General features: G+C 47.1%; 1 protein-coding gene across 1 annotated transcript in view; it reads right to left on the bottom strand.

The window, feature by feature from the left end:
• Positions 1-27,364, bottom strand: part of FOXK1 (forkhead box K1) — a 58,300-nt gene extending 30,936 nt beyond the window's left edge. The window contains exon 1 of the mRNA XM_004691918.2: positions 27,093-27,364. Coding sequence (XP_004691975.1) covers positions 27,093-27,301 — 209 coding nt within the window. The 5' untranslated portion in view covers positions 27,302-27,364. The remainder of the gene's footprint in view (positions 1-27,092) is intronic.
• Between the last annotated feature and the right edge of the window lie 8 nt (positions 27,365-27,372).

Here is a 27,372-nt window from a genome sequence, read left to right as displayed (position 1 = left end):
GTTCTGTATGCATAAATAAATATACCTTTAAAACTTTTTTTTTTGGATCAGAGGCTTGGTGCATTTCTTACATATGGCATCTAAAGCTTCATCCATAAAAGAAACAACAACAAAAAATTAACAGACTGGCCTTCATCCACATTTAAAATTCTTGCTGTGCAAAGAGCCTGGTCAAGGGTATAGAGACAACTAATCCCAGGCTGGGAGGAAGCACATACAAACACATACCGAACACAGAACTTGTAGCTAGAAGTTATAAGAGCTCTCAAAAGTCAACAGTAAACAAACAAGTAATTCAAAGAACAAGTGGAGAAAAGACATGACGGCCACTGAAGAGGACACACAGCAGGAAAGAAAGCGCATGAGACCACAAGCACGTCACCAGCCACTAGGGAAAAGCAAAGTCCAGACCAAAATGAACACGTAACCACATATCCAACAACCACTGAAAAGAACAACAGTGACACCACTAAACGCTGGGACCTCTCCTGGACCGCGAGTGGGGATGCTAAGCGGAGCAGCCACTGAGTTAAGATAACTTGGCAGCTTCTAAACTAAACGTATGCTGACAATGCCTCTTAGTTATTACACTCCCAAGCACGGACCACAGGGAAGTGAAAAAATACTTCACTCAAATCCTGTACAAGATCGCAGCAGCTTTAATGGTAATCAGCTGAAAACTGCAACCCACCAATGCCCCTGAGGAGGTGAAGGTTAAAGGTAATCCCTCCACACAGTGGAATATTAGTTACTCGGCAATGAGAAGTGACTCCTTAAGCACACCACTTGGATGAAGGCATTAGACAGAGCTTGAAAAAATTAACCTAAAGGTATTACACTCTCTCATAATGGCACCACACAGATTTGTGACGTGTGTGTGGCCAGAAGCAGGGCATCTCAGAACGACAAAACACTGAGCAGAGCTGTGGTTGCCAGGCCTGGGGCTTGCACAAGGGGGTGCTCTGTGATGGGGGACAACTGTGAGACCTGGTCCACCTGCAGGTGTGCTAAAGATGACAACACACACACACACACACAGTTTCCTAGCTGATCCTGTCCTAGAATCCCATAAGATGTGATGAGGCAGGCACAGATGTATCTGCCACTTACTGTGAAGCTATAATTATTTCAAAAAACTATTTCCACCACCCAGTGTGGAGAGTCACACCAATTACAGGGGGCCCCATGGGTAGATGACCACGTGGCAACCATTACAATGCCCACAGGGGGCACCCACTTGTCTAAGTGAAAAATCACAAGAAGGAATAAAAAAGCTTACAGCGGTCACCCACAGAAAAATGCCTGTAGCTGTTTATCAGGAAGAGATGGCAAAGTCAGAGTTCATATTCTGCTGCTCTTACAACAGAAAAAATTCATGATATATACTCAAACACACTACTGACTCAAGGGTCAAGGGTTTCGCCTTCCACAGGAATATCAATTATAAGGGCACACGGACAGCAGAGGCCACTAGAACATAGAGGCATAATGCAGTGTGGGAGTAACAGAATTTAGAGACAGGGCTCAGGGCTTCCTGTCACAGAGGAGGAGGGGCTGCCTGAGCCACCTCTGGCCAGGGTGCCCACTCAGCACTCGCATCACCTGCAGCACCACACCATTTGCCCAGAGAAGTGCTTTGCCACAAGACAAAACTGATTCTAAAATGATTAGATGAAAGAAAAATCAAGCAAAAAATTTAACCAGGGAGATGGCAAGGTACCTCTGCTGTGCCAACCTGTACCAACCTGGAACAGGGCAGCCAATGCCAGCTCACAGGCCGCCAGCCTGGTGTGCCCTTCCAGGGGTGTGCGCCGGGGCATGGTGAGGCGGCAACCTCCTTCCACCCTTCCACTGAGAAGCAGACAAGCTGGCCGCCTGGTTTCGTCTGTGCTCCACAACATGGACACCACCCCCCGCCTGTCCCCTAGGAATGCGGGTGAGGTACTCGCACAGGACCCCTTCCCTGCCTCGGGGGCAGCACTCTCCGTCTTGCTGGCCCTTCAATTCTAGACTCCAGAAGGAGAGGAGGATATGGAAGTCTGGCATCCTGTGTTCTAGGCCCAGCCACTGTAAGGAGCATTTTGACTTGTTTTGTTTTCTCGACATTTCTTTTCCAGAGAACCAGCTGTGGGTATGAGCCTCTCAGAGGGAAGTGCAATGAGAACTGGAGCGGCAGGCTGTCAGCTGGCCGAGGACTCCTGACTTAATAATATTCACCACACAGCTACTTGGCAAGATCCAGTTCCTATCAGTCAGTTACAGTGAGAAACAAAGAACTCGCAAAGTTTCATATTTCACAACACCAGAGTATTTCAAAATATGCTCTTCATTCATTCCAAACTTGGCTTGGCTGGAGTCAAAAGCCGACTGTTGATAAACAGTAGGCCTCTCATAGGTTAGGCATTCCAGCCTCTGCCACTGGCCAACGAGGCTCAAGTCCTAGCTGATCTCTTGGCATAGAGGAAGGCTGGGCAGAACAGGAGCATGCTGAAGTCACCAGAGCCCATGGCCGGTGCCATCACCTGTGGCGTCCATGCCTGGGCACTCAGTCACCTTTATGCTGGACCCTGATAGCTTCACTGAGACACACTGTGCCATCATCTGTGATCTCTCTTTGCATGAAGCACCGTATGCTACACACTCCATCCACACGCCCTCTGAAATTTTTCAAGGCAAAGCCAGGAAAGTCAGCTGACCAGAAAAGTCTCCCGGGCCCCGTGAGCCTGGGATTGTGGGTGTGGATTTTGCCCCTTGCCCAGGAATGTGTGCTCTTTGCACGCGCCTGAACATACGACTCTCCCTGGAAGGGTACGAACATCATGCTAATCACGGTTCTCTCTGAGAAAGAGCATCCCAGCATAGGAAGGAGGCATCACTGGGGGAGGGCAGGCGGATGACTGCAAGCCCTCTGAGGCCTGAATCCGGGAATATATCACTGTGCAGAAAATAGTTAAACATTTCTAAGATGCACCTTTGAGAGAAAAGCACCCTGTGTTCAGAACCCTCTGCAAAAGAACTAGATCTAACCTTTAGACCCAGGTCACATTTAGAAAGCAGCAGGTGAAGGTCTAAAGTAAGGCCCATGTAAAGGGATGACCTCACCCTTCTTCTATCTGTGAATGTGACAAAATCTGGGAGGCACAGCACAAGTGCACCTGAGCGCTCACAAGGAGATGACTTAGATTTTCTGCTTCCGTGTCAGCTTTCCTAGTACATGAGGCACAGGGCAGCACCCTGACCTTCTCCAAGCCCAGGGCCTGGCTCACAACTTTAATCTTACATTGGAGGCTATGAACAGTTATGAACTTTCTCTGTTGACTACTTAAGTTTTAAGTAACTAGCAAATTCATAGGGTAGCAAGAGAATTCTTTTAAGCCACAAATTTACTTGGATAAATGACCTAAACCAAGATCTGATCATGAGCACAGAAGTGAGGTTTATCAACCAAGAAGACCTAGCAGCCTGTCCCTCAGAGGTATGGGCCAGTAGTATCCTTTTCTTACCATAACTTTTATTTTTTTAAGATTTATTTTTATTTATTTATGCATCCAAGAACTGGGGTATAGGCCAGAGGTACAGGGGTAAGAGGATTCACCAGAGACAGAGTGGGGAGAATAGGCAGACGGACTGAGACACACTGCTGAGGGGAGCAGTGGGCAAGACAGGAGAGGTCTGCTGCGCCATGTGGGTCCCTGGCTGGAGATGGAACTCATGCTGCAGTGGCTGCCAATACCTTGATAGCACTGAGACTTTAACCCCTGTGCCACCAGGGAGGCTCTTACCATAATTTTAAAATGAAATCTTGTTTGGAGTTCTGCAGAAGTCACAGCGCTATGAGCACAATTTAAAAATAAATGTCATCTCTTATCTCTTGTCAAATGGAAATAAATAGAACAGAGAGAGAAATGATTCACCCGAATCCCCAGCACTCCATCCACATCAACCCTGCTTTGTGTCAATAAGTCTCATCCTGCTTGTTTGAGCAGTGTTTAATCATAAATGGGCTCACATGCACTCAGAAGGATAAACAAAACGAAACACTACCCTCACGGAGAGTAGCAGGTGATCAGGGAGAGGACAGGAGTGCCAAGTTCTGCAAAGAAAGAGAAAACGCGTGCACTGACATCAAACACAGAGCGACCACTTTCAAGATTACAGGAACAGATCGAGAAGCTGCAGAGTTAACCATCACCTTTACGGGGCCGGCAAAGCATCCCTCAGAGGCGCAGGCCAATGCGCGGCTTGGGTCACTCCAAGCCACCGACCGCAGCAGCGCAGCTGCACGGCCGGCACGCGCGCTCCCGCCTGCAGTGACTGTGTGCGGCAGCGCCTGCTGCCAAGGGGTTCACCTCAAGAACCCCACGCTCTGCGCTCACAGTACAGGTACAGCAGTGCTGGAAGCCCACCTGGCAAATAAATGTCCTACTGGGTTTCACTGCCATGTTCCTTAAGGAACCAGAGAAAGTAAGCACATATCACCCCCTCAAAAACACTGACCATGTAGTCTCCTGAGGCCTACAATGCCTGGCATCCCTCCTGTCTGCGGCTGGCCGCAGCTCTGGTCTCGACACCCTGTACCTCGAGTTCTGTATCAGATGTTGGGTTCAGCTAGCCCACCGAATGGAAAAGTCCAGCCCATTACCAACCGTAGTTCACCTCCAACCAGACTGGATTCCACCCCGGGCCAGCTTGGTCTCTGCATCCACAGCACCTTGCCTGTGCCTCTGAACTTAGCTGGGTGACTCCGGAAGGGCCATCTTCTCTCTAAAGCAGGTGCCTCCTTGTAAAGTGTGTGAACACCATAACCGCCCCTCACGGGGTAGGAGTAGAAACAGTGGGCTGGCCAGACCAGCCAAGCCTGTGATGCACTGACCCAGAGAGCACGACAAGAGGCAACAGACAGCCCACTTCACTAGCATTGCCCACCGGTCTAAGGCTTTAGGTCTTCTCTCGAAAACGGCCAGCTCACTATCATCCACCCCCAGGCGGCTTCGGCCTCCTAACAGGCAGTGCTGATTGCATCCCCCACCTGCTCTGACAACCTCCAGCAGCTCCCCAGCGTCCAGTGCACCTTTCCGCCCTCTTCATCTGCCGAGATGTCTGAGGCCTGCACCTTCCTTTCTCCGAGGTACCCCACCTCCCACCCACTCCTGGCTCGTACTGTGGTCCCTGCCTGCTGCCCTCCCGTGTGGGCACAGCTGAGCAACACTTCCCAGCAAGTGTGCAGTCACATCGCGTGCCCCGAGACTATGTCCCACACGGGGTGTGAGTGGTATGTACGCCATTTCTGGCCAAGGCTTTCAAAGGGCCTTTGTCTGTTTCCTTCCACAGGCTGGGTGCACTGACCTGAGGATGTTCCTTCTGCACCATGGGAGAGGCTCTCTCAACTAAGTACTCTTTCTCTGTGCCCGAGCCACTGTGCCCTCACTTGGTGTACTCACCACACACCCTCACTCTCAGTCAGACCTCACAAGATAAAACCCCTGAGCACTCAGCGTTCAAGTCTGTGTTTCCAGAGCTGCCTGACGAAGAACCTTGCTGTGCCCCTGTGCTTCTGGTAGTGCCCACCAGAAACACGCCAGCATGCGTGTTTCCTAAACTGAACCTGCGAGCCCTGCTGTGGCATGGCAGCATGAGGCAGTAGCCGGGTGCAGTACAGAAAGCCATGTTGAGGAAAGGCCCGAAGAAGCAGGCCTGGACTGGCTTTGCTGCGTGACCGATGCATCAGTCAGGCTCTCAGTGCCCGCTGCTCTGAATCTTCTTTCCTGCCCCTCAAAGCTCTGAAATGCTGTGAAGTTTCTGAGCTATATGATCTGGTTACCCCTTACCCCAATGACTAGGGCAGTGTCTCCAGGAAGAACCACACAAATAGGAAAAGTAGTAAGAGTAAGAGCACAGTGAACACAACAATAAAGTGAGACAAGGAAACTTGAAAGATGCAAGGTTCGGGGTAGGAGAAGTTGTCTACCTGAAGCCAACATGCCCCGACTATACAGTTACCTCGGCCAGACCCCCCACAGCTGAGCCTGCCCCAAGGCCACCCACTCTCCAAAGTGAGGAAGCACCATCTTGTTGCAGCTGAAACAGAGCCCCAAACCTGGGAGCTGAAGTTCCCCTAAGTTCGCAGGGATGTGTTTGTTGTGAGTATAAAAGAATCCTCTGCTTAAACTCCCGATACTCCTCGTCCAAATGCCAATCAAAAACACTGATGCTACCCTGGCTGAGGCTGATGTGCATGGCTCTTTTAAAACAAAACAAAAACACCAGTCAAGGATGCAGCTTTTAAGAAATGCATGTGCTCTTGCACTTTCTATAGGGCATCCATGAGCCAAAAACAGAAACGGACATCTGTACCTTTCACAGGTGAGGAAACTGAGGCTTGAAATGGAGGCTGATAAATCATTTTTCCAAGTCAAAACAGAAATGACTATTTCTATTTAAGCCCTGATCTTCCACTGATAAGAACACAAAGAAACTATTTGTTATTGTATTTTTTTAAATTACAGTAAAAACTGCTGCTGAGTTAGTTTACACCATTTAATCTAATTTTAAAAACCCTTTACTCTGCCTGTCCCTCTTCTCTATTCAGAGTAATACTGACAGCTACCCCACATGCTAGGCCTCGCTGAGCGCCCTGTGCAGAAGTGAGTGGGTCCCTCCCACTCCCAGGGGACAGGACTTGGCTCCACCCCATCTTCTAGGTGAGAGTCCTTAGCGGAGCGGCCAGAGGAGCACAGACAGCACCAGCTACTTGGTATCAGGAATTCCGATTACCCCGTGGAACTGCTCAGTGCTTAAATCAACAGCATAATATGTGATTTAGAAGTTTCATCACATGAATTACTTTATTATAGCAAAAATAGGTGACAGTCTTACCAATGTTAAATTCTGACACTTTACCTGTCTGATGTCTAGTAGACCACACAAGCCTGCCACAAAACCAGCGTGCCAAGTGCTGGAGGGCACAGGCTAGGTTGAGGAGCAGGGCCTGCATTCTGGAAGAAGTCCAGTGCTTACTGGGTCACGGATCTGCCAGAGATGAGCCGGCTTGTCCACTGTGTGCTATTCAGCCTTTAATTCACCGACAAACTATTAGTAAGTACTTGTACCCGGCCCTGTGCAGGCCCTGAAGCATAAAAATCAATGATGACTTCTCCTAGCAGACAAGGTCTGTGACCTAGTCAAGGTCACACATGTGGCAACATGACCGAGCTGCCAAAGGGAAATAATAATGGTGAGGAGTCACAGAAGGGCTTTCCCTGGGAAAACGGAAGCAGGGACCCTGCAATTGAGTGGGGTGGAGACAGCAATGAAGAACTTGAGGGAGGCCCGGGGACTAGGGGTTCAGTATGCATCTGGCCAATAACAAGAGTCATTGTTTGCGACTGGGCTCTTTTCTAGAAGCAGAATTTCACTGCCATCCCAAGGCCCCAGACTCTCCAAGAGGAACAGGCCTCGCCTCCACAGTTCCCTGATGATAGCTGTTCTTGCTTCCTCCACAGAAATACAAGGGGAAAGCTCTTTCAGAGCACATTTAAGTTAAAGTTTATGCTATTTTGGGGCGAATTGCTACATTTTCATTACACCAACTTATTATGCCTGGGTCACCTTTGTTCTCATTCTGTCACATAAAATTTTATACTAAACTGAGAAGATAACTGTGGATAATTTAAGGTCAAGTTAAATTTTAACCTATTCAACTTTTCCCAAAGGGAGTGGTCTTTTCCCCAAGATCTACTCCAACTTACATTCAGGTTAATTTTCCCCCAAATTAGCAGCCACTGGTAAGAGAGAAGCTGGATCAAAGAGTCAGGAAGTGTATCCAGTTTGCCTGAGGGAGCTAGGATCATCTCTGGCAACCAGACAATGTTTACAAAGCAACGGGTCTCATTTTAGGGACCTCTATGCCAGCCTGGATAAAACCCAAAACAAAACACAGCAGAGCAGCAGCAGCAGCGCCAGGCAGAATTTGAAAAGGCCTTTATTTGGCTTAAGACTCACGCCCTTCAAAGTGCATTCCTAACACCCTGGAAAGCTAAGCGGCCTGGCTGGAGAGGAAGGGCCGCCTTCCAGTTAACCCCTCACCGGCCACTGCGGTGCCAGTTCTTCCTCTGTAATTCCTCAGAACCGGGAAAACAGGCAGAGAATTCACTGTCAGTGGAAGAACAGGCAGACCCCAGGTAGCTGCGTGGCACTCAGAGATGAACAAACCCGAAAGAGGAAGGAGGCAGCTGTTCCATGCAGGAGTAGAGGGGCAATTCCACGCACTGCTCTGAAAACCACCCTTGCGACTGCAGAGTCCCAAGTCTCTGAGTGCATTTAGTACGGAGAAGAAATTATCCATTTGGGGAAAGTGGGTCATAAAACAGATTAATAACACTGAATAACTGCCCAGGGAGAAGCCTAGTTTTGGCTGAGGCACAGGGTATACTAAACTGGTTTAATTGTTATGTAAATTGCTTTCTGGTCCCATCAATTTATCCCTGATGGCCTATTCATCAGAACAGTTTTTGCTGAAATACAAACTGAGCCAGATACCCTTTCCCAGCACCCGCCTCCCCTGCACCGCCAGCTTGTGTCCTAAATTTCCAAGGACAAGCCTTTCCTTTGTGCACACAGAGCACCAGTCTCCACTGCTTTGGTGTGCCTGATAAAAACCGGTGTGATGGAAAGGGCACCAGTTCCCAAGACTCCGCCCTCGTCCCCTGGCCCAGGGGCTGCACTTTCCCTGGGCTAATATGACATTGCTCGTTAGACACACAGACACAGGAAACCTTTAGGTCGTGGTATTCATTTTTATGAAGAAACTGCAATGGAGTTTAATTAAGGTGTAAAGTAGCTATTTTCCCCATGAAAACATTTTCATGAGCTTTTTGTGTTACTTGTTCAGTTTCAATAAAATTTTTTGTAGACACTGAAGAAACAGAGCAAGCAATAGTGGAAAGTCCTCCCAGAAGGAGGGCCTGTGCACAGGGGAGCGCCAGGGCCTGGCACCAGCACGAGCGAGGCTGGGGCAATTAGACCACTGGTGGGAGAGGTCTGAACCCAGACTCAGGCAAAGGAAGCCCTGGCTGAACCCCGCCCTGCCCCGCCCATACCCCCACGTCCACAAGTCTCCAGCACCTTGCCCCTTACCCTCCTCCACTCTGGAAGCATTTCATAAAGAGTCAGAAATACATTTTGGATCCACGAGCATTATCTAATTTGCTGTCTGATGTAGGAGTCTGGCTGTAGCTGGCCCGGAGCCACTGCCAAGTGAGGCTCTCAACTATGACCATCAGTGGGTTCACCCACCTGGTGGGCATTTGCAAGATGATGTGATCCCCTCTTGGCTTTGTTTCAGCTTTATTTATTTTTTAAAGATTTATTTATGCATACAGAGCTGGGGTACAGGCCAGAAGTACAGAGGTGGTCAGAAGATTCACCCAGACAGACTGGGGAGCAGAACAGGCCCATCGATGAAATACACTACTGAGAGGAGCAGCGGGCGAGTCAGGAGAGGTCTGCTGGGCCATGTGAATCATCTCTGGGGTGGGGATAGAACTCATGCTGAAGTGAAGTGGCTTTAGTTTCTTATTGCTGAGCTTTAATGCTTTAATCCGCTGTGCCTCCAGGGAGGGCCCTCAGCTTTATTTTTAGATTTATTTATGTATGCATACAAGAACTGGGGTACAGGCCAGAGGTCGGGGGAGGGGGTGAGAAGATTCACCAGAGACAGAGTAGGGAACAGGACAGGTGGACTGATTGAAATACAATGCTGAGGGGAGCAGTGGGCAAGACAGGAGTGATCTGCTGCGCCATGTGGGTCACCTCCCTGGTACTGAACTCATCTGCTGTGGCTGCGGGTGGCTTCAGAGTGCTGAGACTCAAACACTCCCTGTTTCAGCTTTAACTGCAGGGAAAGTCACAAAGCACAGTTCCTAGCTCCTAATTCAGAGAGGCAAAGGGACTCTAATCTACTCGTGTAAACATATATTAACATAAAAAAGGCGCTTCGCAGTCCCTTCCCTAAGGGATTTGGGACCTCCTGCAGCTGTGAAAGGGCAGCGTGCGGCCCAGGCAGTGTCAGCTTACTAGGCCTTTTTAAAGGAAGCAGCCAGGACCCACTGGAAGGCATCAGGCGCTGTTGGGATGGGAGCCCTAAGTGACTTTTCTCTTTCCGCATTCCCAGATTTTCCAAAATTTCCGTAAGTTTGAATTCATATATAGCAGGAAAAACTTTGAAATTTATTATTTTATTGAAGTTTATACTAACAAAAGAGAAAGTGTACCTTTTTTTTTTGCAACTGGCTCCTACAATGAAAAAATTTGACTTCTAAAAAATCAGAGGGTGCAGGTTGAGAAAATAAGCTCCCAAATAAAGCTTCTGAGTTGTTAACTGTCACACTAATGATCATCATCTGCACTTTTCAAGTTATTGACTGAAATTTTGCTAAAGATATGCCATATCTCCCTGGTTTCTTACTGAGCAAAAAATGAAATTACGGTTCTTCATAAAAAATGAAGCCTGAAAAAGATGGAGACAAGGTTCCATGTAAACAGCGGACAAAGTTAAAATATATGTGCTCCAACGGGGCTATGGTGATGGTGTAACAGGTACAGGTTTCATGGACTCCGCCCCCACTCCAGATACTGGAACTCCAAACCCCATCAGTACCAAGGAGAAGCACGCCAGGACGTGAGGGCGGAGCTGAGCAGCCAGGTTGGGATAAAACTGGACATGTGGTCTCTGGGGGGTGGTTTTTGGCCTGGTGGTCCGCGGCTGATCATTTTGGCGCTCAATCAGTTTTCAGTGTGCCGGTGGTGTCCAAGTCAGCAGAACTGGTAGGACATTCTAGTTAACTTGTATTTCTCTCCCTCTTTCCCTGCGTTATTCCCTTACCTTTCATAAATAAATCCGTTATCTAACCTTTTTGAGTGTGTCCATAATACGATTGAATCGTAAGCATGTGGGTGAAGACCCACAGACAGGCAACCCAATTCACATTGAGGTGTCCTGTAACAATGGCACATGGGTGATTTGGTGATGGGAAACCCAAGAGGACTGCAACTGAGATGGAAAAATGCACAAAAATATGCAAAAATAAACTATTGTGTGTGTGTGTGTGTGTGTGTGTGTGTGTGTGCTCCAAATCCCCAAACACTAGATTTATGGTTTAGTCCCTTAAACATTAAGCAATATATCAGAGATAATTGAAGAGTTAATGATTCCCAAAACATGAGTCAAATATAGTCGAGGTTCAAGGTACCTGCAGGGGATACACATTGCCTTGGCACAGATACAGATGAGAAACCAGGGCCACAGAAATGCCAGGCCACCAAGGAGGGATCTGTCCTGGTGGTGACCATTCAAATGGAAATTAACCAGATTCTGAGACTCCCCCCACTGGCTTCACCTCCAGGGTCAACAAAGCAGTGGAGTGGGCAGGGCCTCCTCTTCCCGCTCTACATGGTCTGCTCACAAGCTCAGCATGAAAGAGGTCCATTGCCACACAACCGACAGCAGAAATGTGTCTGTGCATGGTCCTGAGCCTCAAGGGCCTTCAAGACTGGGGAAGGAAAGGGGGTGGTGGACCATGTACAGATACATGACAAAAGCACATACAAAAATTGTGAATTACGTGAAATCCTGGAGAGCTCCTGACACAGTCAGGAGAAATCCTGACACAGTCCTGAGAAGTGACAAGGGGGTGACTACAGGAAAAAAAGGGGGATGTGTGCCCCAGGCGCAAGCAGCAGGTGCCACGATGCTGGGAGAGGGTGGCATGGCCAGTGTGGAGTGGTGGCCTGGAGGCCCAGGGAGAGATGGACATACACACACCATAAACACAGCAATTAAGTGGAAGCGGAGGCTCAGGCTGGCAGCAGTGTGAAAATGGAAGACACCGAAAGGGGCAGGGAAGATCTAGCTCACACACCCGCAGAGAAAGAGTAGCACAGAGCATCCAAGGGCTGGGGAGGATGGCTGGGGAGGAGTTGTGTTTAACAGGGACAGAGTCTCAGTTTGCAAAGATGAAAAGTTTGGGCGGTGGTGCTGACATAAGTAAGCATATTTAATGCTACTGAAAAAGTTAAAATGGTGACTTTCACATTACATCTATTATACCACACACACACTAAAGCGATGAGCGGGGAGGTTCTGAAAGTGACATGGGTGATAAATAGTTCCTGGACCTGAGAGGAGGGGATGGCAGAGTTGTGGAGAGCATCTGAGAGGCAGCTGGGGAAGGGGGTGCACACTGAGGACACCAGCCTCTCCTGTCAGACACTGCCCACGTCTCACTGCATCACTGAGAAACAGATTTTCTCCATGATCTCTCCAGAATCAGTCTGCACTGCACCCTTGCTTAAAACCACTGATACCCCCCACCCCGTCACAAATCAAAACAAAACAAAATACCTACTTTAGAAAAATTAAATTCAATGGGCTTATAAAAGTTCATAAAACAAAATAAGTGAACATGAGAGAAACTCTTACATCAAAGCCCAATATACAAAACAGCTGAAAGAGAAGCGTCTAATAGTCACTCCCTCCTGCCTCTTCCCAGCAGCTCCCCCCCTTCCAGAAGTACTTCAGGAGATGGGGGGCTCACTGGAACCAAGTTTGACAATCAATGACCTGGAGAAGGAACTGGATGCCTCTGGGCACTAGAAACCCTTCAGGAGGTGCAGCTGCCACAGGGTGCATGCACAACTTTGAGAGGGGGAGGACATCAAAGCCCCCCCCCCCAGGGCACAGCCTGAAGGAGCACTCAGAGGTCCCAACTGGGTGGCACTGGGGGCGGCCCCTCCCACACATTCTGTGCATTCCTCAGATGAGCTGGCGCTGACTCCCCTACCTGCTGGCCCTTGTCTTGCCCACCCTCAGATGCCTCACAACTGCTATCCTTTGGGAGCAGGTCTGGACAGGCCATTCCTCTCCCACACACGGGGGCCTTCATATACCCTCTTGCCCTTATATAGCCTCCGTCATCCTTGGCCAGTGGCCTGGTGCTTGTCATTTCTGGTAGAGGGTGACAGCTTCCTGGCACATAAGAGGCCTAGCAGCTGGAGATCAAGTCTTTGAATTTTATCTGGAAATGGCAGCCAGACCCTGATTCTCAGAAATGTTCAGCCTGGGGTGCTCCCTTTGCTCTGAGGACCACCTGCTAGGACCCAGGCCCCCTATATGCACAGTCTCAGGGAACCATTCTGGTTGCTCTTTACATATCACAGGTCCAGCAAATAGAAGTAAACACGAGCAGAATGGGAGCCAAAGATAACCAAAGGCTTCGGTCCCCAATGCTAGTCTTTCTCAGATGCCTGATGCCCGGCCTCCTGCCCTAGATGGAGACTCCACGGTCCTCTGGATCTCAGCCTGTCAATCTCTAACACATGGCACCATTTACTCACCTGTTAAGTGTTCCTCTCAACAAGAAGCTGTTCTGATCAAAGGCTCTGAGGGTAGAATCTTAAGCTGCATCACCAGCTGACTGAGTTATCCGAAGTTATTTAAGCAATGTATAGCTATCCAAATATATTAAAAAAAAAAATTTGGAAGAGCTACTCTTCCAAAGAAAAAAACCAGCACACACATGTCCCCTCGGTGTGGATTTCTGCATCTGTAACAATTGCAGTATTCGATCTTTCTGCTACTTTCTGCCCTTTCCAAATGAAGTCACAGTGGGGCTGGCTCACAGGCTGGGCCGCGCTTCCTCTGGTGCTCGGTGCAGCTCCCCAGCGCTCTACGCCGCAGTCCAGCTGTCCAAGCAGCAATCTGTCCCCTGTGTGAGACTTCCCCCAGATAATGTGGTTTTAATATCAAAGCTTTCAGTTTTGCCAGAATGAAACAATTCTTCATGATGCTCTATCTGACTCAGTGAATAAAATCCACTCGAGTCTCTTGGGCTCTGATTTTATGCATATTTACTTCCCTCCTACACAAGGAGGCCAGAAAGACCGGAACAATCTGTGAGGTAAGGATTCTAGCCTGCGGAGGACCTCAGCTTTCCCCTGCCCTCAGAGCCAGCCCTCCCCCCACCCCTACTCTGGACCTCCTCAGGGCAAGCCTGACTCTGTCCCCTCCCTCAATGTCTGCTCCTGGTCCTGGAGAACCTTCCTTCCCTATAGAGCCAGAGCTGCACCACAAGACTGTCAGCCTCCGCTCTGGAGGGTTCTTGTCACCACCTCGTGCCCATAATGCAGACGCTGATTAAAATGTCACTTTCCCCAGAGGGGCCATTCTATTCACCTGTCCTCAAAGCCTTATGATTTCTCCACTACACTCTGGACTCTCCCCAGCACCAGAGTGCATGCATGTGCTTTGTGACCATGGTGTCACTCTCCTGCCTCCATCTCCAGACAGCACCAAGAAGAGCAAGTGCTCCCTTGCCAAGGGAAGTAAAAGCAAAGGTCCTAGTAATCAACTGGATGCTAGAGTGTGGGCAGGGAAAGCCAAGGGTGATTTTTCTGATGCTATTCAGTTCCAGCACAGAAATATCCACGGGCCACCTAATACAGGCTCAGGAGAAGTGGGATGATAGAACAGGACCAGATGAGGCTAGGGCAGTGGGGTGCTCAATCTGTGACCCAGAGAGAGCTCCTGCCTGGGTGGCACAAGCACAGAGGGGTGGCATCAACAAGGCCAATCCCGGCCCTGACAGGTACTCAGGTTAGAGCTGCGAGGGAAGGGTCAGGAACATGGCCACAGAGCGAAGGGACTGTCATCTAAATGTCAGCACTATGAAGACACAGTTATTTGTATCAGATACAATCACCTATGAATCAATCTTTTTGGAGAAGTAGAAAATATACATACTATGATGAAAAGACTGTATAACACCATTTATGAAAATTACCCTTAACCTTCAGACTTAGCAATGTATTATTCTTAGACATCTGTGTGCATGGAAAGTATGAGAAGGGACTAGAGTTACATTCCTAAGTGTGTTGCCTTTGGAGAAGGAAGAGAAATCGGGTGGGAAGGGGATCCCAGGAGCCCTCAGCAGCCTTTGTAATGTGCCACTTCTCTTATTTTAAAAAAGGCTTAAAATCAGACAGAACGTGAGCAAGTATCAGTTCTGGGTACATGGTGCTTGTTAAACCACCCTTTGTACTTTTCTGCATTAAAGAAAAAATCCTTAAAATAGATATGAATCATTTCATCAGTTCTCTGCTTCCATCTCCAAGTCTAACTTTTCCACTGCAAAATGCCCTACGTTCTGACTACAGCTAGTCACGCACTGTGGGGATGGAACTGGCCGTGTGTGAGGCTGCTGCGAGGTTGATGCCCGTCTCACCATCTCTTCAAGTCCTGCTTAAGCTGTCACTGGTTGGTGCAGCCTACAAAGGTCATTCAAAGTGACTCCAGGTAAAACCTGAGTTCGTCTTTGCAAACCCCCTGTACTTTGTGCTGCCATTCTTAGCCAAGCAGATCAAAGAAACACAAAGCCCTACTAATCTGTTCTCATCACGCTAGCTTAGACGGGTTTCTAGCAACTCACTCTCCACAGTGTGAGGACGCTTAGAAACCTGTCTGTGGTAGGCAACATGGGATTGGTGTGAGGCCCTGCAGCAGTTTCCCTAAGTGAGTCAGAACTCACTTCTGGCATGCACATGCTGCAGAGCAAATAGTCCCCCAGCCAGGAACACAGCACAAGGACATTGAGGTGGGCATGTGGTGGGCACGTTAGTGTGCCAGGCTGCGGCGACCCTTTTAACACACTTGAGTTCTTACAATTGCTGGGGGGAGGGGGGGGGAGGAATCCATTTCACAGGTGAGAAAATAGGAGTTTGAGGTCAGGTGACATGGCCACCCAACTGCTCCCAGCCAGGGCAGTGCCAAGCCAAACACTTCCTTGGCCAAAGGCTCTGCGTTCAGACCACTCCTATTGGTCTGTTTATTCATCGTACTTACAATCATTTATGAGGTGCTAGCTATGTGAAAAACATACCTGATACTGGAGTCACAGAGAAAAAACACAATCCTGTCCCCCAAAACTCAGAGGGCATTTCCGAACCACTACAGTAACAAAACAGCAAGAGAGACATGGGGGAAGGAGGTGCTGCTGCGTTTGGGTCTTACACAAAAAGGTACGAAAAGGCAGCCTTAGGCAGGCTGAAGCACCAAGCTGTATTTACTCTAAAAACAAGAAAAGAGCCCATTATCATGGTATTTATTCTGTTATTCGGAGCTTCTAATTGATGTGACAACAAAAAAGGGTACAGAAAACAGTGGAACAGGCAAAATAACCATTATTTGCTGGTAAAGACCGACCAAAACAGAAGCAAAAAGTGAGCTTAAAAACTGTAACAAGAAATCATAAACATTACTGTGGAGTTAATATTTTATTTCAGTAGCAATCTTAAAAATCACTTACTAATTACAAAAGGAAATACAGTTACTCTTTGGCGGAGAAGCCAGATGACACCTGAAGTAAAGCCAGCCGCGCCTACTCCTGGGATACCACGTGCCTCCACCATGCCACGAGAACGGCTGCCTGCTGCCCTTCGGCCAAAGATGCTCAGGGCAAATCTAGTCAAGCCTTTGTCTAACCAGGCAAATCTACACTGAACAACATCTGTTAAATAACTGTCCTGTTTTCTTTAAAAATGTCAAAGTCAATAAAGACAAAGAGGCTTTGGGGTCATTCTAGATAAAGAAACTAAAAAGAAGGTCAAAGAAAGCCGCACTTGGCCCTGTGCTGCATGCACCAGGGATGGCAGTGGGAAGTGGGACACCCGACAAGTGGCACAGGAGCTGTGCAGGCCATCGCAGCACTTCCTCTTCCCTGGGAGCATGGATGTCTCTGCAGTGACCCTGCACTGAGCTCTGGTCACATGGTGTGAGCAGATGTGAGCTGGACCTGCCCATCAACTCTGCCCCACAAGACCCTCCTTCGGGTCTGATACAGACACCACTATGGCCCAGGAGCCCACACCACCCGGGATAACAGACAGTGCCGGCCTGAGTCTCTGATGGCCACTGAAGATGTTTTCTGACTACTCATCAGAAACAATGGAAATAGTCTGGTGTTTCCACAGGCAAGACGTTGGAAACTACCTATTAGGGAAGTCAGCAGGTTACAGAGATTATAGATAGAAGTAAGAATGTTCTCTCTCAATAGGTGTTTAGTGTTTAATGTAAAGCACCAAGCTAATGGGCCTGGGAAACACACCTCACTGCACAGAGCAATCAGCCCCACCCCCGTGGCACTTACAGCTTCCTGGCAGGGACAGACTCAAATCAAAGTTCACACCACATAATGACCAGCCACACTAAGTCCTATGAGTTATAAGCCCAGATACTACAAAAACTCACTGAAGAGCCACTTGGCATGATGGTGCCCATGCCAACAGCAGACTGGGACAGGCAACACACAATTTATTCACAAAGGAATTTTAAAAATCCATATAGATTTGAAGCAAAGTAAGGAGCTAGGTTTACACATAAACCATAGGAATTTAAAATCTATAAGGCTGTATCTAAGATGATAATACAGAGGAAAAAGACTAACATGCAATCCACCAATAACCCATATGCACAGTGAGCCCATGGCTAGCATAGTTCTTTAATTCCCCCCAAACCAACAAATCCTATCTCTCCTCTTTATCCTACCCCCAACAAATCTATCTCTTCTCTTTATCCTACCCAGGATCCAGCTCTCAGATCCCTTCACTTGTTTTGCTCTGGCTTCAAGCTATGGTAATAAAAGGGAAAGTGGAAGCCTTCCATCCTCACCTGGTGTCCAGAATGGCAGAAATGAAGAGTCACCAACCTATTCAACAATGAGATGTTTCTAGAAAAGTTGCTAAGGAGGGGATTGGCTAGCAGGGTCCTCACCTCAGACTTAAAACCACAGCAGTTTTATTGAATGGGTCTGCCTGGGGCCGCCTGGGTCCCACAGATTAGACCAGACCATCCTAGACTTTTTACCTGGAAGCACAGTGCCAAAACATGACTGTGCCTCAGGGGTGGGGGTGGGGGGGGGAAGAACGGGGAAGTGAGGGGGCGGCCACACCCAGACCTGCAGCCTCATCAAAGATGCCAGGGGCAGGCCCTCACATGGCAATTAAAGTTCTAGATTCTCCAGGGGAATCCCTGGTTGGTTAACCCAAAGGGTCAGGCCTAGACAGACTATTTACACCACAATTTACAAGAAAATATAACTGCTAAGAAAGTTGAATATTCAGTTGAGTCTTTCTGTGGGTTAGAAGTCAAATTAAGACCACAAATGCGCCTGATTAATGTGGAATGGAACCAGAGTTGGGAAGATGTTTTCATCAGGTTGTGGTGAGTCACTGTTCCCAGCTTCAGGGACATACCTGCCAAGCAGACTGGATATTTATGTCCCCAAGGGGAGAAGTGGAGGGATACAAACTTTTACTGTGTAACTTTCCTTTTTATACCACTTCATGGCCTCCTACCTACTCTTTCTGTGATTAGTATCATCAGATTTCATTTTAACATTCTTTCTGTATCAGCTCCAAAGAGTTACTAAGTTTACGAGTTATTTTTCACCTACAGTATTTCTAGCCACAGCTTCCCAGTAACATACAGGAGGCTCCTTCATTGCATCAGTAAACTATACCCAAATCTCGAGTCAGGAGGGAGTACTTCTGGGAAGTCTCTGGACAGCCCTGCAACAGCGCTGCATGGCTCTGCTGAGCATGGTGGGAGCCAGTGACTCTCCGACTCACTATGCAACTGCTCTGATGGATCCCACCGCAAAGACACATTTGTCTACACAGAGATTTGGCACAAAATTCCAACTGAAAGCTATGAAACTAATTTCTGTATCGTATTTGCTGCCTCCCCAAACCAGAGTATATCTGTGAAGTTGGGCAACCTCACAGTGAGAGAGCAGGAAGATATCCTGATGTCAGAATGGTCCATTCGGAAAAACAGTAAGCACTTTTTTGTTTTTGTGGTACAAAGCACAAAAAGCAAGGCTGTTTGTAGACAGATTAGTTTTTTTAAAATAACATGTTACTGATTAACACTGGTTTACAACACTCCACATGTTTTCAGGAGAACAGCTTCAATATGTGCATACACCACACTGCACCCGCCACCATAGTTCTAGACATATTCGTTTTATCTTTTATATAGCATAGGTTTACTAAGAAGAGGGAAAGAAGAGTGGAAACTATCAGACTGGGGAGGAGAGAAAGACTGGTTATGTTTAACCAAATGGCACTGTTCTTTAGAGTTTGCTTAGAAAGGTGTATATTTCCATGCAGATGAACCATGTCATTGTCATTTCTGGAATTGTCAGCGCAACACCCTTTTTCAAGTCTGTCCCCCTACTCTTTCTTCTGGTGGCCCTGCACCTGTGGCTGAAGGGGAAAAACAGGCGTTATGTGAGAACCAGTTAGGAAAGGGAAAAGGCCCATCTGCTTGGTTATGGGAAAATAACAAGTACCTGACAAGCTGTTTTGTGCCATCTGTAATAATTAATAATAGAATATACAAAATATACTAAATGTAGCCAAAGTATGTCACAAGATAGTAATCAAGGCAACTGTTTAAATTATGATTTTTTCATTCCCATAAAAATACATTCAACTTTTAAAGCAGATTTTAAAAAACTACAATAAAAAGCCTTATCCTTTAAAAGATTTTGAGCTTTTTTTTTTTTTTTTTTTTTAAAAGCATGATGTGTTGGGCTGAAGGGGACCAAATTTAAATACCAGCTGAACATAAGGGTAAATATACTTTTCTTTGTATAATAAGATGCACTGGTATCTGCATGACTCAAACATTTTCCCAACCACCAATGCATGAAGGAACAAAGCCAAGCATGGGTAAAAGATTTACTCAAAACACAAGAAAGAACATTGTATTTCGATGTAACTAACTGTATGAAAAAATCCAGTGATGAAGTTTCAGATTCTAGGCTGCAATAACCTTTAAGAAAATACTGTTTATTTTTGATGAGGTTTCAAAGGCTACCATCTACAGTGGTCTGAAAAGCTGTTTATTGAAACAGTGCCTTCTCCAGCCATAGGATTGGGCGAGGCTAGATTTTCTTCACACAGTTAAGCAACACAAAGTATCTTAGTAGTCTAAACTCAGATTTCAGTTGTCTTCTCATAAATCAGACACTGAAAGACTTTCATACAAAAAAAAAATCTACCCCCATTCTAAATTATTTTGTTTTGTAAAATAGTTTTCATTAAGAGCTGTTTTTTAAACAAGCTTAGTATTGCTATTTTAATTATTATTATTATTTTTTAAATTCAGTTCTATTTCCGACAGTGGTAACAGATACTCCACAAAAACAGAAGCTCTTTGGGGTCTCCAATTAGGGTATAAAAGAGTCCTAGGACCTCCAAATTTGAGAACTGCTAGAAAAACAAGGTAATTGGGTTGCCCAAAGCACAGAGTAGAAAAGAACCTCGAACTAGAAGTGGAGGGTAGCAAGTTGGGGAAGATCTTTAGACACTGGGACCTTGGCTAAAGAAGAGGGGCCCTTTGAGCTGAGCTGCCATGAGGTCAGAGTTCAGCCCACAGACAGGAAGAAAGGAGGAGGTTCCCTGAGGAAACAAATGGCTAAACATGTTACAGATGACTGAGGGTAAAAAAGTTTCTTCTCAATCAAATCATGTATAAAATATCCATCTGCGTTCTCTGTAGCTATTGGAAGTTATCTTAAGTGAGATAAGCCACACATTTGCAAGCAGTATACCACTTACAGGGGAACTGTTATGCGTAAAGTGAAACCCTCTCTAACTTGTCTCCAGAGTATCCAAGGAAACCACACTCAATACTCTAGAAGCTGATGGAACAAATTCTGCTTGGGGACAGCCCCAACAAGTCCCCCCAAAACCAGCAAGGACACACTGCTCTCAGGGCGCAATCTGGCTGCCTTCCCTTCACGAAATACCCTCACACACAGGTACCATTTTTCTTTCTTTTTAACAACCAGGAACACTTTTACCAGAAAGCTAGAAACTGGTGGAAGTGTAGTAGCAGTGAAAATTAACTAGGAATCTCCTAACAAGTCACAATGCAAGGGCCTATTCCAGGAAATCAAAGTAAAAGTGTTTTATATAATCTTCTCATTTTAATATGAAACACTTTAAATGTAGGGTAATTATGGAAATGAGGCATTGCTGTAATTCGAGTTGTCATTAATTTAGCAAGTTTATTCCCTGACATTCACAAGATGCAAAAACAGCAAATAGTAAATTACTATATCTCCAAATCAAATGCTTTCTTTCATTTCAGCATATAATTTTAAGCATAGCTGTCTTTTTCAAAAGTACTATGAACACCATTAAAACCCTACATAAGATACGTTTAGCACCTACAATCTTTTCCCTCAATAGTGATACTTTCATAAATTTATTGTAAATTCAATTCAACATACAAACATGATAAGTAACATCCTTCTTGTGGACTGACATTTAAAATATTACAAAAAAACTCAACATAAACTACGAAAAGACACATCCTTTTATTGAGTCAATTACCAGTTTCCAATTTGCTATACTCCTATATACCTTTTTAAATTAAGTTTTTTAGCAAGATGACAGTCTTAACTTCTAACAAATATATATGATACACAGTGATTGCCAACTAGCAAGAAAAACAGAATAAAGCACTGTATTAAAAGAACTGCCCCACTTCCTTGCACAAAAATTTTCTCCCACTAAAACCCCAGCTTCATTAATGTGGCAGCTATCATTTCTCCAGCTTCCTGATTCAAACTGTCTCTTTTATCCCAAAAGCCACCAAATTGGATCACCTCTTCTTTCAGATGACCTTTTTGCCAAATCTCTTCCCCTGCAGCCTCAGTCACCGGTCCGGGTCTCCATGAATCGGAGCCAAGTGACCATGTCTCCTATGGTTCTCCACAGTGCTCTGGCTCCACACACATCCACAGCCTGCCGGGGCTTCACCACTCCCACCCCCACCCCAGTCAGTGTGCCTGTGCACCTGGAGACGGAGCCAGTGCCAGCTTGGGGTCACATCTAGCCCCCACAGGAAACACCCAACCCTGGCCTAGTACAGACCTGGATCAGTACACAGGTCCACTCTGGGCCAATGCCCCCCTACCAAGGCTCTGGGTCAGGTAAAGCCCCTAAAGCTCCCTGGGGATTAGGGGAGGCGCAGAGAGACGGAACACAGTGACTGCCAGGGCGCTGGCATTCAGCAAATAGTCTCTTCACCAAGTGAGAGATTTTCCAATAAATTTCAATTGCTAACTACTTGTATGATAGCTAGTAACTAGTTCAATGTTCTTCGATCTTCATTTAGAATAGCAATGAGAAACTGTTTTCGTATGACATCACAAGACGTCAAACAACTACCAATGCAATACAATGCTTTGGTGGTGACAGGGTCCACGTATAGAAGTTGGCACCTGTTTTGTTTACCGTTCACAGTGTGTCTTCTAGAGGGGAGAGCAGTCAGCACTGTGACACATAGCACTGGCAGCCCAAGTGAACATCAGCCCAGGGGGTGATAAAGTAAGGCACCCAAGCAGTGACCATCAAACACTGCTGAGAGACATCTCTGCTTCCTGACTGTTCCCCGTACCTTCCCCCCTCCATCAGGCAGTTCTGGTCAACAACAACAACAAACCATCAAACTCAAGTCTGGTCAAAGCTCTGGGTCCAACAACCAATTCCCAGGAGTGGCAGAGGACAGAGGCCGAGCAAAGGGAGCACTTGGGGAAGCAAGCTGTAAGATGAGGCTGGGAAACCACACAGAACAGGGTCCTGCTCTCTCAGCACGAGAAAGGAGTGGGCTGGCGTCCACAGAAATCAGAGACACCGGGAGACATATGCCGGTGGCATGTCTGCACCTGACAGGGTTCCTGATTCAAAGAAGTATACCCTAAGAAGAGGGGAAAAAATCATGAGACAATAAGGGAAATCCACACACTGGCTGGGTATTTAAAGATAGCAAGAAATTATTATTAAATTTTTAGGTATGATAATGACGCTGTGGTTAGTTTTTTTTTTTTAAGAGTCTTTACCTTTTATTAAAATATTGACAGACTGAATGGTAAGACATTTGTGACTCGCTTTTAAAGTAAATGGGGGAGGGAGAAGATTACCTGATATGAAGATAAAACAAGCTTGGCCATAACATAGCTATTGACCCTGGCTGACAGGAACATGAAAGTTCACTACTCTTTATGTTTGAAATTTTCTGTGTTTAAAAAAAAAAGAAAAGAGGCCTTCCCCGATGGCGCAATGGGTTTGGAAGCAGCAATGCAAGCTGGCTGCAGCGGCTTCAGTTTGAGTTCAACCTCAGGCTCTGGAGGTGACCCACATGGCGCGGCAGACCTCTCCTGTCTCACCCGCTGCTCCCCTCAGTACTGTACTTCATCAGTCAGCCTGTTCTGCTCCCCACTCTATCTCTGGTGAATCCTCTCACCAGCCCTGCAACTCTGGCTTGTATGCAGTTCTGTATGCATAAATGAATCTTAAAAAAAAAAAAAGAAAAGAATAAAGAGCCATGCTCATCGCAGAAAACTTGGAAAACACAGGGATGCAAAAAGGAAAAACAATCCCATACATCTTACCAATCACAAAAGCTATCACAAACAGAAGTCTTGTTTTTGCTGTGATTATTCAAGGACTCCATGTTCATTACAAAAGTGCTAGCAAAGGAATTTGCAAAAAAGACAGAAGATGAACTAAGGGCCTATGCATGGGTTTTGTCGGTTTGTTTTTAGTTCACACACATCTAATTCAAGTTCCAAACTCGACAGCATAAAGAACTAGTCACACAGACATACCACGCCCACCCTTCCGACCACAGGGCTGCCCATGTGCTGCGCACACGGTTACTTCACAGGAGCAAGCTCAATCAGTGACACTGCTTTTCCTCAAGGAAGCTGCAAATTCACGTAGTCATGAGTTTGTTCCTATGACAAACACTTGAGTGTGCACATCTCCTGCCAGCCAGGAGGCTGTCTCTCCTACTAAAGGTAAAGCCCTGGGCCCCAGCCCACAGCTGATGTGCTAGAAGATACACTGGAGCCCAGACATGGGTCACCACGGGTACGGACAAGGAAGCCTGGATTCCCTGAGGCTGGGACCCCATTAGGGCTGAGCACCGCCAGACATGGCACTGCACCCACTCAGCACTAAGTTGTACCTAGCACAAAGAATTTTTCCCTAGCAGTAAGTACAAATATTTAAGATTTGGAAAAATTATTTCGAATAACAAACTGGGGCACCTTCTGATATCCCTCCTAACTACAAGCCGTCTGGAGTGGGAAAGGGGGCTGGCACAGTGGCAGCTGTTCCTGGGAGCGCAAGTGTGTCCGGAGGGGTGTGTGGACCACACAATGCAAAAACAGCTCCAAGTCTCATGTGGCTGGAGCACACTAAATGCAAACACATCCGGCTTCACAAAATTCCAATACAGAGACAAACATTTTAATTTATGCTAAAGAAATTCTTTACTTCTAAAGTTAATGGCAAAACTGTGCTCCAAAGTCAGAGAGGAAACAGACATTTTAATTACTACAGTTTTTTTAGCGTCAGTAATGAATTTCTCATTTTGGAATGAAAAATTATACATATTCAATTTCCTTGCCCTGAATCCATTAAAACTTCTTGAAAAATTTGAATGTGATAGGCTAAAGAATCTTGATCTAACTCTAAAAAGTTTATAGTTTATATCTGCGACAATCTAGGTCTAAGTTTTCTAAAATAGTTACATGAGTTCTTGATATATTTTGGATATTAGCCCCTTGTTGGAATAAATGACTTACAAATATCTTCTCCAGCTATCACATCACTGGTTATTTACCCAAAAACACAAAAACATGAATTCAAAGGGGCACCTGCATCCCTATGTTTTCTGTAGCACCACTCACAAGAACCAGGACAGGAAACAAACTAAGTGCCCACTGACAGCTGACTGGCTAAAGATGTGGTACACACACACAAGGACTACACTCAGCTGTGAAAATAAATGAAGAGACTCTGGAAAATTTGCACAGGGACAGTCCTAGAGGGTATTATGCTAAATGAGGTGTCAGATAGAGGAAGTAGGATTTCATTGATGTGAAAGATAAAGAAACAAGTGAACAAACAAAACAAAAACAAACTTAGATTGAGAATAAAATGGAATTACAGGGGAGAGAGGAAGGGAGAGAGGAGACAAATCCCTTGAAGAGGTCAATTTTAAGAGGCGGATGGTTGATCACAATGTAGTTATACAAATGCTGTATATTAACGCGGTACACCTGAAACCTATATAATGTTACCTATAGACCACTGCTATAGCAATAAAAATTTAAAAACCAAAACTGAAGCGGTGTAAAATAAAAAAGAACATCAAACCGCCACATAGTTGTCAACAGTCTCTGACAGTCTTCTGAGGCCTACAACCTTCCACTAGGGAGGCCGATGCCTACATCCACTAAATGTGTCTCCTTCTGCACATCTGTTCTTGTAAAATTTACATTCTTGCCACATGAATATTGCTCGGAGGTGCAGTTAAGTCAGAGACAAACATCACAGTGGTGCGAGGCACCGCCCAGAGTAAGTGCAAATGTCTATGCAGTGCACCAGGAATCACCCACCAGAAGGCGAGTTCTTTGGAGCATCAATCTACAACCAGATGAACAGCCACACTATACATCACAGAGCTGGGACAGGCCAATTCAGCAGATGACTAGAGAATTCTGAAGACTAATAGCTCTTCCCCTTGAGCCCAGAGAAAATACTAGTGTGAAAGTCCCAGCCCAGATCCAATCAGCTAGGCCCTCTTCTCTGAAAACAAGATGCTAATGGAAGCACTTAGAACCTGAACCATATAAAGGTGTGTGAACAGAACAGGTCCCTGAGAGCCACAGGGCAGGGAGGGGAAGGAGCTATTTACCTGTCACTTTCTCACAGAGAAGTGATTGGTCAGAAAATCACTCTTACCTAGGATGGTGAAAATGGGGGTTATGTAAAAGATAGAACAGAGAAGAACCACGGATGGGACACAACTTTGTTATCTGCAGAGACCTTTTATGTTTGGAAAATAAAGGTATACTCTGGCACTCACACCCTATGTAGGAATGAGTCATTATTGATGTTGTGCTTAAAATTTTTTCAACACAAAATTTACAATCAAACATGCTAAGACCCTAGATGGGAGAGAAGTTTATAGAAACAAACGATGGGCCCTGGGAATTACCCCAGCAAAATTTCCCTGGACTCAGGGCACTTATAAAAGAGGGAGTAATTACACAGTCAAACAACTAGGAAGGCAAAGCACACTGGAGAAATATAAACACCAGTGAGGAGTTAAAAGCAATTACTGAATAGAAAAAGAAAGTGCCTAAAGAGGAAATGAGTAATTAAATAGGCTTTCTCCTGATCAACAGATCCTGAGAAAGCAGGAATCTCTGGGACAGGAGAGAGGGGAGCAAAAGAGCTGTGGGAACAGGAAGAAAGGAAAGGGAGTGAGGAAGGAGTACACAGCAAGCTACCAAAGAAGCTGGAGCATCCAGCCCTCCACCCCTGGGCTACCTGGGCGCCCCTCTTATAACCCTTCTACCCAGGTGAATCCTAACTGTCCCAATCCCTCCCAGGGGTCTTCAGGGCCCTCGGGAGGGGGGGGGGTCCTTCTTGACCTGCTCCTCTCCAACTGTCCTTAAGACCTGGCCCCCACTGAATGGCTCAGGTCTGCGAGATGACTAGCGCTGGGGGGGCCCCGTGTCTCTCTGAACAACACTACTGGCCAACAACCCTTGTCCAGAGTGGGGATGGGGTGGGGCGGACGACCCCAGGTCCTGGCCAGGACAGAGGACCCCGGTGCTGGGAGGCGGGGGAGGGGCAAGGGCGGTCATCACGGCCCAGGCTGGACTGGGGGAGTCAGTGGGACCCGGTGCCCAGGTGGTGCGGAGAACTGGGTTGAGGGAGTGGGCGTTCCCCACCCTGGGCAGGGCCGGAGGTGGGGGGGGGGATGGCTGCCCTGAGCACCGGCTGTGTGGGGGGGTCGCTGCTGTCCCTGGTGTCCAGGGCAGGGGATGGGGCTGACCCTGGGGCCCAGGCCGGGCGGGGGCTGGGGGTGGCACCGGTGTCCAGGCTGGAATGGGGCTGTCCCTAGGGCCCGGGCTGGGCTGGGGCCGGGTGGCCGCGACACTCACTGTTTGGGGAGCTGCAGGGCGGGCGCGCCGCGCCGCTGGAAGGCCCCGTCCACGAAGACGCCGTTCTTGCCGAGGCAGCGCAGGTAGAAGTGCGGCTCCTGGAAGCTGAGTTGCAGGTGGCGCCGCGAGATGAAGCTCGACAGGCCCATGCTCAGGTCCACCGAGCCCTGCGACGAGTTGCGGCCGATGGTGACGCTGGGCTGCCGCATGAGGAACTCGAACTCGCGGCCCTCCAGGCGCGCCAGCGCGGGCCCGGGGCTCCGGCGCACCGAGGCGGCCG

The sequence above is a fragment of the Condylura cristata genome, unplaced genomic scaffold (genome assembly GCF_000260355.1).
Source record: "Condylura cristata isolate star-nosed mole 26May11 unplaced genomic scaffold, ConCri1.0 scaffold00032, whole genome shotgun sequence".
NCBI classification, from domain to species: Eukaryota; Metazoa; Chordata; class Mammalia; order Eulipotyphla; family Talpidae; genus Condylura; species Condylura cristata.
Note: the sequence above shows the minus strand (reverse complement) of the source record. Positions and strands in the feature narration are given on the sequence as shown.